Consider the following 16,150-nt stretch of genomic DNA (forward strand, 5'->3'; position numbering starts at 1 on the left):
GCTAAGGGGAAGAGTACTTTGAGTATTCCGGGAGAGTAGAAAAGCGCTATATAAGAATCAGTTCATTTACCATTTACCATGAAGCTCATGTCAGAGCTGGTTCTGCCACACCTACATAGAGCATCAATCAGTGCTCTAATTCTCCCGCGAGGCCGTGAGAGAGTTTTCAGAGCTAATGGCTCTTTTGAGCGTGTTTAAAGGCAGGAGCTGAACTCGCCTCCCTCGCTGCTAATTAACTCATTAATCATCAGTGTGGCGGCAGAGGAGTGCTTCCTCGCCGAGATTCACGGGGACCCTGCAGGCGCGTGCTTCAAAACAGTCCTGGCTGTAGCTGTCGGAGATTGGTGAAGCAACCTGCAGCAATGCTGCAGCATCAACAATGCTCTGCTTGTGTTGTTGTTGTTGTTGGTGGTGTTGGTGATGTGTACCGCTGGCAGCGGGAGAGTTGCAGCTGTTGAATGTACTGTTACAGCAAGTACAAGTGATTATTGTAATCACTTGTACTTGCCTGGGGCTCAGTCACTCTGGCACAGCTGAGTGACCCCTCATCTGGGGCTCTCCTCAGCTCTTTCTGGGATATTGATGCAGCTGGCCCTCCGTTGTTCTTCCTTGGTCTCTTGTGTTCTGAGGGCCTCTGGATGTCTGGAGTCTTGGGGCCCGTTCTTCGTACGTCGCTTACTACATCCAAGATCAAATGACACATCCAAGACCAAACCATCGCGCTAACCGTGAGCTCGCTAATCTGGTTCCCCGAACACACCTGCTGTTGACGATTAGTACAGCTGGACGCAGTAATGTGACATCACTGGGTGTCGTAAAAGGGGCTACGCATCGATAGTGGAAACATTGATCGGCAACCCTCTGATTGGTCGGTGAAAATGTCGACGGAGCGCGCTCGGCTCGGTATTTTTCGGCAGCAGAGCAAGAACTCTTGAGTGAGGGATTTCAGGAGTTTCAGAGTTTAATTAAAACGCAAGGGAACACTGCAAAGGCTGCAAAAGCAAGGAGAGAGGGCTGGCAGAAAGTTGCTGACAAATTAAACTCGTAAGTAATTTAATAATAACAATAATAATGGAGTGGATTTATATAGCGCTTTTCAAGGCACCCAAAGCGCTTTACAATGCCACTATTCAGTCACTCTCACATTCACACACTGGTGGAGGCAGCTACGGTTGTAGCCACAGCTGCCCTGGGGCAGACTGACAGAAGCCAGGCTGCCATATCGCGCCATCGGCCCCTCTGGCCAACACCAGTAGGCGGTAGGGTAGATTTATTATATTACACTATATTATCCAATATTATATTACATTATATTATAATATGTTATATTATATCCCCTTTCACATTAGAGCCACAACAGGACCCACTAGAACATGGGAACAAGTAAAAGTGAAATATAAGAATATTCTACAGCATGGTAATATTTATCACTTATATTGCTTTTCGTCTCTTGGAAAGAGACCCTGAAATAATCTGTTTGTTTGTTTATAACAGCAACCAAGAAAAGGGCAGAGCAAAAAAAAGACAGGTGGTGGTCCTGCACCCCCCTCGTCAACAAGTTGGTTAAGTAAATAATATCCTCACGGGAAAATCGATATCTCTCTATGAGCACACTGTCGCGCTGAGCTAAAGGATCCTGTCTGTCCCACAATATACGCTGAATTCTGAAAACTCTCCTTATCAATCTTGCACCTTCCGCAATGGGTGGCTCGCGTATACGGACAGGACATGGCTGCGACAGACTTCCCAAATCCGCCTTCGCTTTTATAGCCGTGGTCTCTCATCTTGATTACACGAAGTAATTTGCAATTGCTACTCTGAAATATGAATTACATCTGTAATAATCACATACATGTAATAGAATGTTAATAGTACATTTCCCTTTTTTAGGAAATGACCTGTATGTATCTGTGTGAAATCAATAAATGGATCAGGTGCTGCATTGTCTTTAGTTACATTGATGTTATTTATTTATGGTGAAACAGTGGTGGAATATCGCTGTTGCTTTCGTATAAATGAAGCGGACATACCTGCGTGGCCGCGATCTAATCCTGTTTACATAAAGTAAACCTGCTCCCGAGTAGGTTTACGCTTACGGCTCTGTTGCTATGACAGCAAGTCCCGGAGGAGCTTTGGGGAACCGAACGATCCAAGAGCACGCGAAATCGTCAACAATCAAATCCAGCTAACCTACTTAGCGAGGTACGAAGAACGGGCCCCTGCTCTCCTCCATACCTGCTTCATGCCCTGGTGGACGGGGCTGTGGCTCCCGACACCCAGATCATTACATGAAGGAACCTTTTAAATACAAGCGTGCTCATGCTCACAGGTGTACACACGGGTGCTCACACATACAAACTACACCCTTTTTGGCTCCTACCTCAAAGCACACTGTGCGCTGTCGATCTTACGTGCTGCACAATAATGTTTACTATTTAGTACTTACCGTTATATTCCCATAGATAATCGTGATGTTGTTTATTATATTGCTCTCTTTTTCTTCTGCTTGTGTTCCTTTTTTCTTTCTCAACAGGTGATCCAGGTGATTGATATATGTATTTTTTGTCTGCTTATTTTGTTGTTTTTTGTTTTTTGCCCTTTATCACCGTCCCTCTTCTCCGCTGTTATTCTTTCCGTCTTTCTTTCTCACCTTTCTGTTCCCCAGTCAAGTCTGTCCTGTATTTAGCAAGTGAAAATAAAATAAACACCAAAAGGTGAATCAAATAGACCATTACGGCAAGGCTGGGATGGTCCATTTGGTAAAGTAAATCCGTTGGGCATCTTTCTTTGCCTTTAGACAATAATTCTGATGGCAAAAGAACCAAACGGGACAGGCAAAAAAAATTATTAAATAAATAAATAAATAAATATAAATAATATTTAAGCCACTTTATCACCAAAGTCACGTAACAACGCAATATCTAAGCACAAGAGGGGGGAGGGGGAGCAAAGTGTGCCTGCTCTGTGCTGACACAGCAGCGGTGAGTCTGGCGACCTGGCTGTTTCGTCTTTGCCGAAAGCACAACATTGCAAACAAGAGCGGAACTTAAAGTAAAGAATCGATCTCACCAGGCTAGTATCAATCCGATACTTATGCTGACTTGGTATTGGTATACAACTGATATTTGGATTGATCTGCCCACCACTAATCAGCAGTGCTAAAAACAGTTTGTCTTTATTACAGTCAGATTTTGCACTTGTCTGATTCATTAGAATTTCATTTTTATTTGTTACATTTTTATTTTGTTGCAAGTTAATGAAATTCAAATGCTTATCAACAAACATGAATTTGTCTGAATTTGTTTGAAAAAACACACACAGAGACACACACACATTGATCTGTTAATTAAGAGTAGCTGGCAAATTAATCAGAGACTGCGACACATGACTGAGTTCATCACCAAGAGAAATGAAAACGGACAGTGAGTGAAATAATATGGGGGCGTGGCCACACAGAGGGCGCCGTGGATCAGTGTTCACACAGAATGTTTTCAGGATTTAAGGATGAGCTGAAACGATCCTGAAACTGAAGCCAGAGAAGTTTCAGGAGCTAGAAACATGTAAACATACACTCTTAGAAGGGATGTGTTAAAATTGACACATCATGTGTTAAATTTTAACACATGTGCTGCATCAGATTAGGGACAACACATGATGTGTCAGTTTTAACACAATTAATGTGTCTGCTCCTTTAACACATCTTCTGTGTTAAAAAATGTAAACACAAAGATGTGTTATTTTGACACAAAGATGTGTTAAAATGTGTACATTTCAATTTTTTTTAAAAAAGGAGAAAAAAGATGGGTATATATTATACACTTATTGAATTCCATTTTTTATTTGGCATATTATAAATCATTACAAACTGAATGAACAACAACTGTCAGAATCTTTTCAATTAAAATGTTTTAAATTCAATTTTAGCCAAAGCTATATCACAATTTTTACTTTACAAAATCAAACAAAATTCATATCTGACTAGCTTTCTATCTCTCTAGATCATTAAAATGTCAAAAAAAATTGAAAAAAGGGCAATCATATATATGATTGCCCTTTTTTCAATTTTTCCAATATACACTCAACAAAAATATAAACGCAACACCTTTGTTACTGCTCCCATTCCCCATGGGATGGACGTAGAGACCTAAAATTCATTCCAGATACACAATATAACCATCCCTCCCAAACAGTGGTCACAAATCAGTCCAAATGTGTGGTAGTGGGCACATCTGCTATATTGAGATAATCCATCCCACCTCACAGGTGTGCCACATCAGGATGCTGATCTGACATCATGAGTAGTGCACAGGTGTACCTCAGACTGCCCACAACAAAAGGCCACCCTGGAATGTGCAGTTTTGTCTTACAGCAAAATGCCACAGATGCCACAAGCAATGAGGGAGCGTGCAATTGGCATGCTGACAGCAGGAATGTCAACCAGATCTGTCGCCCGTGCATTGAATGTTCATTTCTCAACCATAAGCCGTCTCCACAGGCGTTTCAGAGAATATGGCAGCACATCCAACCGGCCTCACAACCGCAGACCTCGTGTAACCACACCAGCCCAGGACTTCCACATCCAGCAGGTTCACCTCCAAGATCGTCTGAGACCAGCCACCCAGACAGCTGCTGGAACAATTGGTTTGCACAACCAAACAATTTCTGCACAAACTGTCAGAAACCGTCTCAGGGACGCTCAACTGCATGCCCGTCGTCCTCATCGGGGTCTTGACCTGACTCCAGCTCGTCGCCGTAACAGACTTGTGTGGGCAAATGCTCACATTCGATGGCGTCTGGCACGTTGGAGAGGTGTGCGCTTCACGGATGAATCATGGTTCACATTGTTCAGGGCAGATGGCAGCTGAGAATGTCCCAGTTCTTGCATGGCCAGCATACTCACCGGACATGTCACCCATTGAGCATGTTCGGGATGTGCCTGACCGGCGTATACGACAGCGTGTACCAGTTCCCACGAATATCCAACAACCTCGCACAGCCATTGAAGTGGAGTGGACCAACATTCCACAGGCCACAATTGACAATCTGATAGACTCCATGCGACGATGTGTTGCACTGCATGAGGCAAATGGTGGTCACACCAGATACTGACCGGTTCTGGGTCCCCAGACCTCCAATGGCGCAAAAAACTGCACATTCCAGGGTGGCCTTTTGTTGTGGGCAGTCTGAGGTACACCTGTGCACTACTCATGATGTCAGATCAGCATCCTGATGTGGCACACCTGTGAGGTGGGATGGATTATCTCAATATAGCAGATGTGCCCACTACCACACATTTGGACTGATTTGTGACCACTGTTTGGGAGGGATGGTTATATTGTGTATCTGGAATGAATTTTAGGTCTCTACGTCCATCCCATGGGGAATGGGAGCAGTAACAAAGGTGTTGCGTTTATATTTTTGTTGAGTGTATATATATAATGTTCTGATATAATCCAGACAATACATGAATTAAAATTTTTAAAGGTAACAATTGTCATCTTCAACAAATTGTCAACATTTAACAAATGTGCAGTTGCATGCAAACAGAAAAACATACATTTTGGCGAATATAGCATCCAGGTTATACAATTTTGTACCTTGGGTTTAAATACAAAAATCAAAAATTTCAGCCAATCAGTTCATATTGTCTGACCTTTCCACTGCATAGGCATAAAAATGGTCAGTCCTGATAAGCAGTGTATTTGACAAAGATGCCAAATGAGGTTTCTCACCTCTGTGAACAGAGACTCTCTACATTTTGGACAGGTGAACATTTTACTTGCATCCTTTAATCTGTGCAATCAGCTCCAGTACTTTGGTTTTCCTTTGGGTGGACAGCGGCAGGTCATAGACAAAATCAAAGAAGGTGAAGACGGAGCCAAGTGGTGCTGGATAGGACAAGTTACATACCCAGTACAGTTTGAAAAGCTTATCCACAGCACACGTCAGGCCATCATTCAGAGAAATGGTTACTCTGTCATTCTTAGCAACAATGATGTACTGCCTGGTTGCCCTCTTTAGATCACCGATGCATATCAGCTGGGGTTGGTGTGTTGTGGATGATGCTTCAGGATCACTGCAAAGCGATGCAATACTTGTTCCAGGCTTGGAGATGGGGGAAGATAAAGATAGTATTCAGTGAGGTGTAGACAAATGCTTTCCTCAGGTAAATACCGTGAGAACTTTACTGAATACATACCAGTGCAAAAAAGGCTGCAACGACTGGCACCAACTGGTGGGAGTAGGTGTGTTAACACATGGCGGGGGGGGGTTCTTGTTTCCAGGGCAGCTATTGATTTGAGCTTCGGAATGATACTGGCTTCCCATTTTCGCAAAAAGAGATCCACCTTTCCTCCTGTAAAATTGCCAAACTCCAAGTCCAGCCTACGGAAATAAAAGAAGTGTTTAAGTTTAAAATGAAGCATTAAATACATTAAATCAAAAGTACATTCTGTCCATTTGGTAGCTGTATGGCTAAGATCAAACTTTACAGTATCACATTTCTGTTACCCATTCCACATCTAGCTTACCTACACAGTTAAACAACAATTTACTTGGAGTGGTATTTGAATACAAGTCCATTATTCCTTAATTTTAGCTATGATTTGGGTCCCATCAGACCCTGAGAAAAAATTAGGACTTTTTAGCTGATGTTCAACTTTCTAGCAGACAATTTCTTATGTTGTCTATCTGCGGTTTGTCCTGTAGAGCTTTTTTGTTGAAAATAGTGCTGCTGAAAGCAGAGTTTCATACAGATTTAGGTGATTTTTTTGTAGGGTTTTCACTTCCACAAGCAGCACTTTCTGCATTGTCATTTGATGTCCCTACTATTAGATAGTCATTTGGTGGTACGACTAAGATTTTGGACCATGTGAAAAGTGATGCTCATTGTAATCAGTGCGCAGGGAGTAATGATCAAACTCTGAAGTTATAAAACTTTCAAAATATTCACTAGGAGCTCATAAACATACCTCCAAATGTATCGACTCCTGTTACATACTTTGTATGCAAAACACAACTGAGTGGAGAAGGAGTACATAAACCATTACCAGAGAACCAAGCAACTTACCAGACTTGGCATGTCCAAAAACCGTGGGTACTCTCCGAATATTCCAGGCTCTGAGACTGGTGTATGTTTCCTCCATGCCTGACATGATAATTGGAAGGTTCTCAGCTGAGGGCCGCAATAACTTGGGTGACCCACTCATCTGTGCTGCTGGTATTCCCATCCTCTCGCCTGAGCTTCTTGTCTTCACCACAGTCATCTGTCACTTTTCGCTTCTTATAATGTCTCTGCCCCTGGTCGAGATTCCGTCTAAGGTTGCGCAGTTTAGTCTCTAGGAATCCACAATGAGAGACTGGATCATAATAATGCTCCTGAGGAAGAAAGGACAGAGGTATATGGGTAACAGCTGAGCAATTTTAACTGAGAAAAAAAGCTCTAATAAATAATTAGATAAAGGTTAAACGATACACAGTAAGTGGGAACAAGTGCAATTTACAGTATGTAGTGGAATTTACATTATTAAAATGCTAAATTTACTTACAAATCCTTCCCCCTGTCCTGCCACTTAAGGGTGGAAAAGTGGTGAGGATGCTTTTTGCTACAGTTAGCTTCTCTGCACTAAGAGGGTAACTGGAAAACAAAGGTAAACTTTTTTACTTCTGTGCACTTCAACATTTTTAAAGGAAAACATTCATTGCAAAATTTTAACAAAGTACAGTAAAGTGCGATACTTACTAACCACACCTCTCCACCAAATCCCCAATGCAAGTCTTCACAAGGAGCCTCCTCGATGGCACCGACAGGTTTCATACTCCTTAAGAATCTGTGGGGCTTTCCTGAGTGACTTCAGGGGTTGACTTTGTTCTTCTGTGGTAATGGTAGACTGTGTAAAGGCAACACCAGACACTTTACCTCTCTGCAATAATCTTCAAAGTCATGACAGCAAATTTCCACAGAGCATAAAAGCACGAGTTTACTCAAAAAGCTGCAGCAGAAGAAGGCGGTTTCTTAACTACGTGATTATAACGCAATGACTAAAAGAAATTCTGAATAATAAATAAATTGATTTTATCTTCTAGTTGCTACTTGGTGAATAAATCTGATCCTGACTAATAGTGATGTCTGATGTCTGTGGCACTGCTGACAATAAGAATTTTTTTTTTTTTACAAATTTCTTTCTCATCTATAAAAGTGGTTACAAGGACTTTGACAGATTCTAAGTTGTCATATGTGTGCTGAAAAAATGAAACACATGGCTAAATAAGTAAGATAATTTGCATGGTTAAGTTGCTGTTGTTTGGTTTTTTAAATAACACTGACTATTACTTCCTCAGACGTTCTGCATAAAAAAGAAACTATATCAGAGCATGTTTCCAGCAATAAGCCTTAAAAAAGAATGTGCACATACTTTAGTTAATCATACTAGATGCAAAAACTGCTTTAACTGCTTGAAAAAATAATTATCTCTGTCAATATGAGGTATATTTCATGTTAAAGTTACTCAGTCTTTATTCCTATTCTCTGCTAGTAAACGAATGGTCGCGGTGATAACTACATTTGCTATATTCAGAGCTAACGACAATATTGTCATTTTACTCAACACTGCTACGGTTAGGTGCTGACTCTGGCGTTGCTCATAGACAACATAATGCCTGTCGGAGCCGCTAGCCAACTACCACACTGGTTCTAAGAGCAATTTCTGAATACTCTAATACATAAATAAAGTAAATAGATAAATACATGAATAAAGTAATACATAAAAATACTACCAAAACACATTAACTCTAATGGAGTATGGCACGAAATCCAAGAACTAATAATAAAATTAAGAGTAGGATATGTTAGCAAGACTGTTACATTAAGGTTAGCTAGGTATAGTTAAGCAGTAATTAACTTAAACTCTAAACTCCTATATTTTATATAAATTCACATTCTTCCAGAAACCCGGCATATTTTCAGTACATTAAGATAAACTGGTAAATGATACTTACTGTAAGGTCTGACAACATACTAGGCGACGTAACCTCCATCTTTGTCTCCTTTGTCTCATTGGCGCGAAAGATAGCGCCCCCTTCCCGCCGCCGCCGGTATGTCATGTTGCTGGGCAGAATTTGTTTCAATTTTAAGCATGTGTGTTCTTACTCATTTCATTTTCTACTTTTGCTTCAATTGTATTCACATGTTACGGTCAAAATTAAGCCTGTTCTTTGTGGATACTTATGCTTATAGTATAGCCATGGCCATTAATTGGTATGCCATACATATTGAGAAATAAAAAATTAATCCTCTTTCAGAATTTTAGTACACCATACCTTGGTCCACATTACATTATAAAATATTTTATTTGTTGAAAGTAATGAGGAAAGGATTAAGGAAAACAAACAATAACTAAACATTTTATTTATTCAGTTAATATAGTTATAATACATTGTTAATCTACAATTTATTTCACTAAATGGTCAGAGGGCCCGGTGGCGCCAGTGTCCGGCAGCCTCGCCTCTGTCAGTGCGCCCCAGGGCGGCTGTGGCTACAATGTAGCTTGCCATCACCAGTGTGTGAATGTGTGTGTGAATGGGTGGATGACTGGATATGTAAAGCGCTTTGGGGTCCTTAGGGACTAGTAAAGCGCTATATAAATACAGGCCATTTACCATTTACCATTTAAACACAGGGCTAGTATCAAATTACTGAGCTGCTAATTTTAGGTCCTGTTGTTAGATTCTGAAAATAACACACAAAATGTGTTAAACTGTGCAACACATCAAGTGTGTTAAGCGTTTTACACATTTTTTCAATGTTTACACATTTTCTTACACATGTTATGTTAAAATTTACACAAAATGTGTTAATAGTGTAACAACACATTTTTTGTGTCATTTTTTAACACATCCTTTCTAAGAGTGTAGAAACATGTGAAAATAGAAATGTAAACACAGTCTCCCAATGTCTCCCATTCCCTGATTGCTCCTGTGTGTATATAAACCCTGTGTTTTATTCTGCTTCTTACTGGTCATCTTGTGTTCCTCCCAGTATGTTTTCCTGTGAGTTATGGTTTCAGATTTGTTGGTTAGATTGTCCCCGTTTAGGTTTGTTCTTAGTTTCCGTCTGTCCCATCTCTGCTCTGTCTGTATTATCACCTCATGTAAATAAAGCCCACTCTTTGCATCATTAGTGCCTGCGATTGGGTCCTTTCCCCTTCAACCCTACACGACTGCCACCGCAGCTGTGACAGAAACATGTGACCATAGAAACACATTAAAATGGAAACGCGTGACCATAGAAACAAGTGAACACAGAAATATGTGAAAATAGGCACACGTGACCATAGAAACGTTGAAATAGAGCCACATGAACACAGAAACATGTAAAAATATAAACATGTGACCAAAGAAACGTGAATACGGGAACACAGAAACACGTGACCATAGAAACGTGAAAATAGAAACATAGGACCACAGAAACGGGAAACGGGAAAATAGAAACACGTCACTATAGAAGCAGAGTTTTATTCTCTCCCGCTCTGCTCTTCTCACCACAGGAAATAAAGTTGAGTAAAGCCTTTAACTCGTAAGACCTGATCTCTTTAATGGCATGCATTTTTAATTTCTCTTTGCTATTTGGGCTGATTGGGACCTGATTAATTTAAAAACAAAGAATTATCTTTTGGATGTAGGAGATGTTCCTTCCCTGCTAACCTCAACTAAACCTCTGACAGGATGTTCGCAGGGCTACGATGTGACTGTGTATGAATGGATAAGAATGTAAATTTGTGCATCTCCAGTCTTTTCCAAAAGTAGAAAAGGAGAAACCTCAGCTGCTCTGAAGCTGTGAAATCTGTCTGTTCGTTCACAGCCTCAAAGAAGAACCTTAGATGTTTGATTGAAGGTCACATATGTTGCATGTTTTCTGTGAGGGTGAAGATGTTCCTGTTACAGCTGGTGGGGTGAAGGATGGAGTCGATGAGCGGGTCCTGCAGAGAGCATCATCATGGTAAATGGGCTGGTTCTTATATAGCACTACTCTACTCTTTCTGAGCACTCAAAGCGCTGTACACAACTTGTACATTCACCCATTCACACAAGCTTCTAAGTAACATTCACACACAAATTCATACTCCGATGGATGCATCGGAGACCAATTTGGGGTTAGTCAAGGATAACATGCCAAGGACATTTGGCATGCAGACTGGGGAAGCCAGGGGTCGAACCACCAACCTTCCGATCAGTAGATGACCCGCTCTACCACCTGAGCTACAACCACCCCATCAGTCTCAGTCCGTGCCGGCCTGCATTAGCAGCTCAGCGTGGACTCCATTTGTTGTCTCTAACAGATCTGGGGCTTCCCTCTCAGGAGGTGGAGCTTCATCTGCCCTCCATCACACAGTCATTTATCTCAGCAGGCCTCCTCGGGGTCTCAGACTCTGAAAGAAATGCTCTTGTAGTCCGCATTTCAGAGCATTATGTTTCAGTGTCTGTGTCCCTGCAGTCAGACAGCAGGGTGGAGCTTTCACTGACTCTGATGCTTATTTGGAGCTCCTCAGGCTGAGGATCAAACTTTGAGAAGACGCTCAGACTCCACATCAGAGCTGCCGGCTGCTTTTATGTGCAACACACAAACAGCCTAGATGTTTCTCTTTAAGCCATTCTTTCATGCTCTGAAAATGATGTGCAGCAGTGCCCCCCGGTGTGTGCATACAGGAGTCCACAGTGTGTTTGCCTATGAAACCAGCTGTTAATTAATCAAACCTATAACCTGAATCATAGAAATTATTATCAGCTTGTACGCTCTGAGCATCAAAAACAGAACACTATGCGGAGAATCAATTAAGTAAACTGGGTTTATATATTTAATGATGGAAGAACTTCATTAAATTACTATCCTGCTCACATGACCCATTTCAAATGATTAAATTGGGTTTTTAAAGTCTGAAGACCCGAGCTCAGAGTTTATTCTCCTCAAAACCTGCAAAATCCCCATCACCATCATGAAGTGAGATATGTGCTGTGGTGATGATCAGGATAATATTGGGCCTGAATGCACAGGCAGAAGTGACGCTCAGCACTTCCTGTCAGGCTCTTGAGGTCAGGCTTATAAAGCTGCTGCTGACACAGCACATCCTCAGGGCTTTTACTGGAGCGAGACCTTTAGCAGTAGCGCATACCATAATCAAACAGGATTCAGGATTAAAGCAAATGTGAAAACTTGTAGAAATTTAGTTCTAGCGCAGATTTACGTGAAATCAGAGAAGAAACTGATGAAATTGTTTTTGCTTGCTCCAAATAAAATACCCATCACCATGCACGAGCTAAATCAGTCTGACACCAGGAGACGTTTCCGGGTCCAAACAGACAAACCAGTCAGATCCTTTTAGCTCTCACACAATGATCAGTTTATTCTAAATATCAGAGATGTTTGGCGGGCTGGTGAAATCAGGGCAGATGATGACGTACTGCTAACTAATGAGCTCTGGATAGGCTAACAGGAAGACATTAACAGGAATATAGAGGTTAAGGGTTAAATTGTTCACATTGAGGGTCCCTGATGGGCAGGAAGAAGACACAAACGATGCACCGAAGTCCAGCAGAGAGTATGTCTGAGGCGATCCATCCGCAGCACAAGGTCAGCCATAAGTCTGCTGCTGATCCTCATGTCCACACTGAGAAGGATTCTTCGTCTATTTAGTGATCGGGACACCATGAGTCCCACGGCTGCAGTTACATTGTACTTCCTTTAAACTTGGAGCTAGAACGACCGCAGATGCGTTTCTGTTCAATGAAAGAGACAAAGAGACGAGAGGCTTGTCCAGCGCTGGAGATGCTCGGACCGGAAACACTTTAATCCGTCGGACTGTCAGTGAACAAGGCTGTTCTAATTCAGCTAACACAAACTGGCGGTCAGTGCTCATTTTAAGGATTTCAGTATTTACAAGTAATAATTTACAATTTTTCCTTCCATACATGATCTAAATACTTCCTGCATACCAGGATAAAATTATTTTCTCTGGATCTAATATATACTTAAAATACACATAACAACGAGATGGAGGGGAAAAAAGAGATTAAAGAGGCGAGTGAAGGAACACAAGTAATTCAGACTTTGTGATGTTATTGTGTTCAGCAGAGCGAGCAGCGACTCGGTGACCAGAGAGATCATCAGAATAATCACAGCTACCCGCTCTGCAGAGCGAGCGAGAGCGAAGAGCAAAGCTTGCTTGGCCCAACGGAGACGTGAGCCACTCTGATGTTCATGCATTGATATAAAAAAAAGCCTGACAAAGGAGTTCAGTGTCAAACATTCACCAGGACAGGAAGTGGACCTCCAAATCTCCCAATCAAAGTTCATAGCAAATACAGAAACATGAACTCCATCAAACTACATGAGCAAAGGAAACGATGAGAAGTCTGAGTGGACGGCGTTATCAGAGACCGCAGGCCTGCCTGCATCGACATACACTCAAATTCTGACAACAAACTGAAAACAACTACAGAACAGGTGAGTGCAGTGGTCACACACGGGTTAGAGTCCCTGTGAATCTTGGAGCCTGGAGCCAGCCTCCTTTTAATGGGAACGTTTTTCTAAACATCAATAAAACCACAAACTGTAGCGTGTGGAACATACAGGATGTATATGACGTATCTGTGAGTGCCACAGAGCTTAACGTTTATTCATGGGAGCCTGTGGTCACGCCTCAAAGGCGGCTGTGGCTCGGCAGGCGCTGTTATTCGCCCTCGCCACAGGCCTAAAGAGACATTCAGAAACTACATCAGTGATGTCCTTGCACTGGTGCCGGGTTTCGTGTTTCCGAGACACGTGTGTGCATATGTGTTTCTGACCTTCAGCGCTGCGGTGTCGGCCAGAGCAGCAGCCTGTCGGTTCAGCTGGGACGCCATGATGTGGCAGCGCTGGCACAGTCTCTGTAGCTCCTCCTCCTCAGGCTCGCCATAGCGGCTCAGCTCGCCAGCCGACAGCGAGCCTTCGGGATTGGGCCGAGATGCGCAGCTCCTCCTCAACTCCTCCTCTTCGTCCTCTCCTGCAGAATGAAGGCGTTTCCTGCAACAGGTGGAGCCCAAAGGAAGAGGCGTGTCCCCCTCCACCACCTGCATACAGGTGTGCATATATACATTTAATGTGGAGTGTGTAGAACAGGGCATGCATTCAGAGACACAGAAGTATAAGGGCATAAATACTGAGCACATGTGAAAGAAAGGGAGCAATAGACTGTTGATCACTCATACCAGTAGAAACCGTCTCTACTTTCAGCTCTAACTTTTGTCTTGTCTGTTGGTCTCGGGTTTTCTAATTTCAATAGAAAATGTCTTTAATCCAAACTGACCAGGTAAGCTGTGCGTGAACAGCGTTCCACTGAGAACCCAGGAGTGTGGATACCTGAAGAACAGATGGAACCAAACCCTCGGCGTGCTCGAGTCATGTGGCATCCTCTGTTGAAACGAGTCGGGTTTTGGTCAGAGTAAAATGGATTGTTGTGATTGGTCAGGAGTCGGCTACAGCAGCACATATTTATTCTGTTGTTTATCAAAATATTTATTTTGATAATTAATTAAAACAAAAACAGGGCAATCAGGTTGTTTTCATCAAGCCAATCAGAGCGAGACATGAAAGCTGCATGAAAGTACAGCAAAGCAAGTTTGACACATTTATACGTGAACTATACCATCCAGTCACTTCCGCTTATCCTTTTCAGGGTCACGGGGGGTGCTGGAGCCTATCCCAGCTGTCATAGGGCGAGAGGCAGGGTACACCCTGGACAGGTCGCCAGTCTGTCGCAGGGCCAACACACAGGGACAGACAACCATTCGCCCTCACATTCACTCGCACATTCACACCTAGTGACAATTTGGATTATCCAATTAACATATCCCCACAAGCTGCATGTCTTTGGACGGTGGGAGGAAGCCGGAGTACCCGGAGGGAACCCACGCAAACACGGGGAGAACATGCAAACTCCACACAGAAAGACCCCGGCCTGATGGTGGAATTGAACTCAGGACCTTCTTGCTGTGCGGCAACAGTGCTAACCACCGTGCCATCGTGCTGCCGTGTGAAATATACGTCGCCATAACCAGAACGCCATTTTAACCCTACGCAGTAACCTGATGTGCACCGTGGGAGAAAAGCAACTCCACACCGACATGTACCGAAAAGACTTGAGGATCAGTTCGGACTGAAGTTAGTCTGAATCAAGCTTTAGAAATGATGCCAAGCACATTCAACAGTGAGCTCAGCGTAGACCTAGGACAGATGTTTGTGCTCATCTGTCTCACGTGTAGCAGGATCAGAGTGGTTTGCATTGTGTGATACTCACCGTATATCTCCTGTAGTCCGGCCCGCGTCCCCGAGCCATGTTCCAGTACTGTGAGTACATCTCTGCTTAACCAGTGCTCAGTTATGAACTCTCTGGCTTGATTTTCCTTCAGCGTCCGAGGAAATCTGTGCTTCCACTGCAGAATAAAGGGACGCTGGGTGTGCACGGGCTGTGGGTGGAGAATGATGTTGCTGAAGCGTGAACCTTCACACAGTGGGACAGGACAGGCTCTGACACGGGCTTACATAACGGCTCATCAGCACACTTCAGCTACATAATGCTGATGGTGCTCTAACACCACCCACAGGAGTTTAAAGTGGGGTGGAGGTCAGTGAGCGAGGAGCCGGTCCTGAGGTCTTTACACCAGGTCCAGGATTAACACCTCTGTCTCGACTCTGCAGGTGGGAATGCCTTCAGGTTCTTGTTCCTGGGTGGTGGGGGTGGGAGGAGCTGGAGACGACAGACAGGTTGGTGTAGCTGCTGTGAAGCTGTCACTGACTGAAAGCTGGTGGGGGTGAATGTAAGTGGCGGTGAGCCTCCTTTGAAGGGTGCTGGTGCTCAGGTTTGACTCACTGAGAAGGAGAACCACTGTGCCTCCTCACAGCACGGACGCAGGCCTGCAGGTGGAGGCAGAGTCAGAACTTCCTGCTGTGGAAACTAGAATCATCATTATTATTTTGACCTTTGCCTCCATAATCTTCAGGTAATCAGTATTTGTACTGGAATATGACCTGAGTCAGACCCAAGCGAGGCCTCAGAGCATCTGCTAAGTGTTCCAGGTTCCAGGTTTAACCTCGGGGGGGGGGGGGGGGGGGGGGGGG

General features: G+C 43.2%; 1 protein-coding gene and 1 pseudogene across 2 annotated transcripts in view; both read right to left on the reverse strand.

Annotated features, from left to right (window-relative positions):
• Nucleotides 1-15,524, reverse strand: part of LOC146558527 (kinesin-like protein KIF26A) — a 73,435-nt gene extending 57,911 nt beyond the window's left edge. Inside the window, exons 1-2 of one of the 2 annotated variants that reach the window (XM_085246307.1) lie at nt 15,330-15,524; nt 13,840-14,103 (exon numbers count right to left, since the gene is read on the reverse strand). In XM_085246307.1, the coding sequence (XP_085102433.1) occupies nt 13,840-14,103; nt 15,330-15,389 (324 nt within the window). In that variant the 5' untranslated portion in view covers nt 15,390-15,524. The remainder of the gene's footprint in view (nt 1-13,839; nt 14,104-15,329) is intronic. The other variant, XM_085246308.1, reaches the window with a different exon arrangement.
• LOC146558528 (uncharacterized) lies at nt 5,776-9,102 on the reverse strand (annotated as a pseudogene).
• Nucleotides 15,525-16,150: the final 626 nt, after the last annotated feature.

The sequence above is a fragment of the Mchenga conophoros genome, linkage group LG15 (genome assembly GCF_057382185.1).
Source record: "Mchenga conophoros isolate Kocher_MC1m ecotype Shallow Benthic linkage group LG15, M_conophoros_male_GT1.1, whole genome shotgun sequence".
In the NCBI taxonomy this organism is placed as follows: Eukaryota; Metazoa; Chordata; class Actinopteri; order Cichliformes; family Cichlidae; genus Mchenga; species Mchenga conophoros.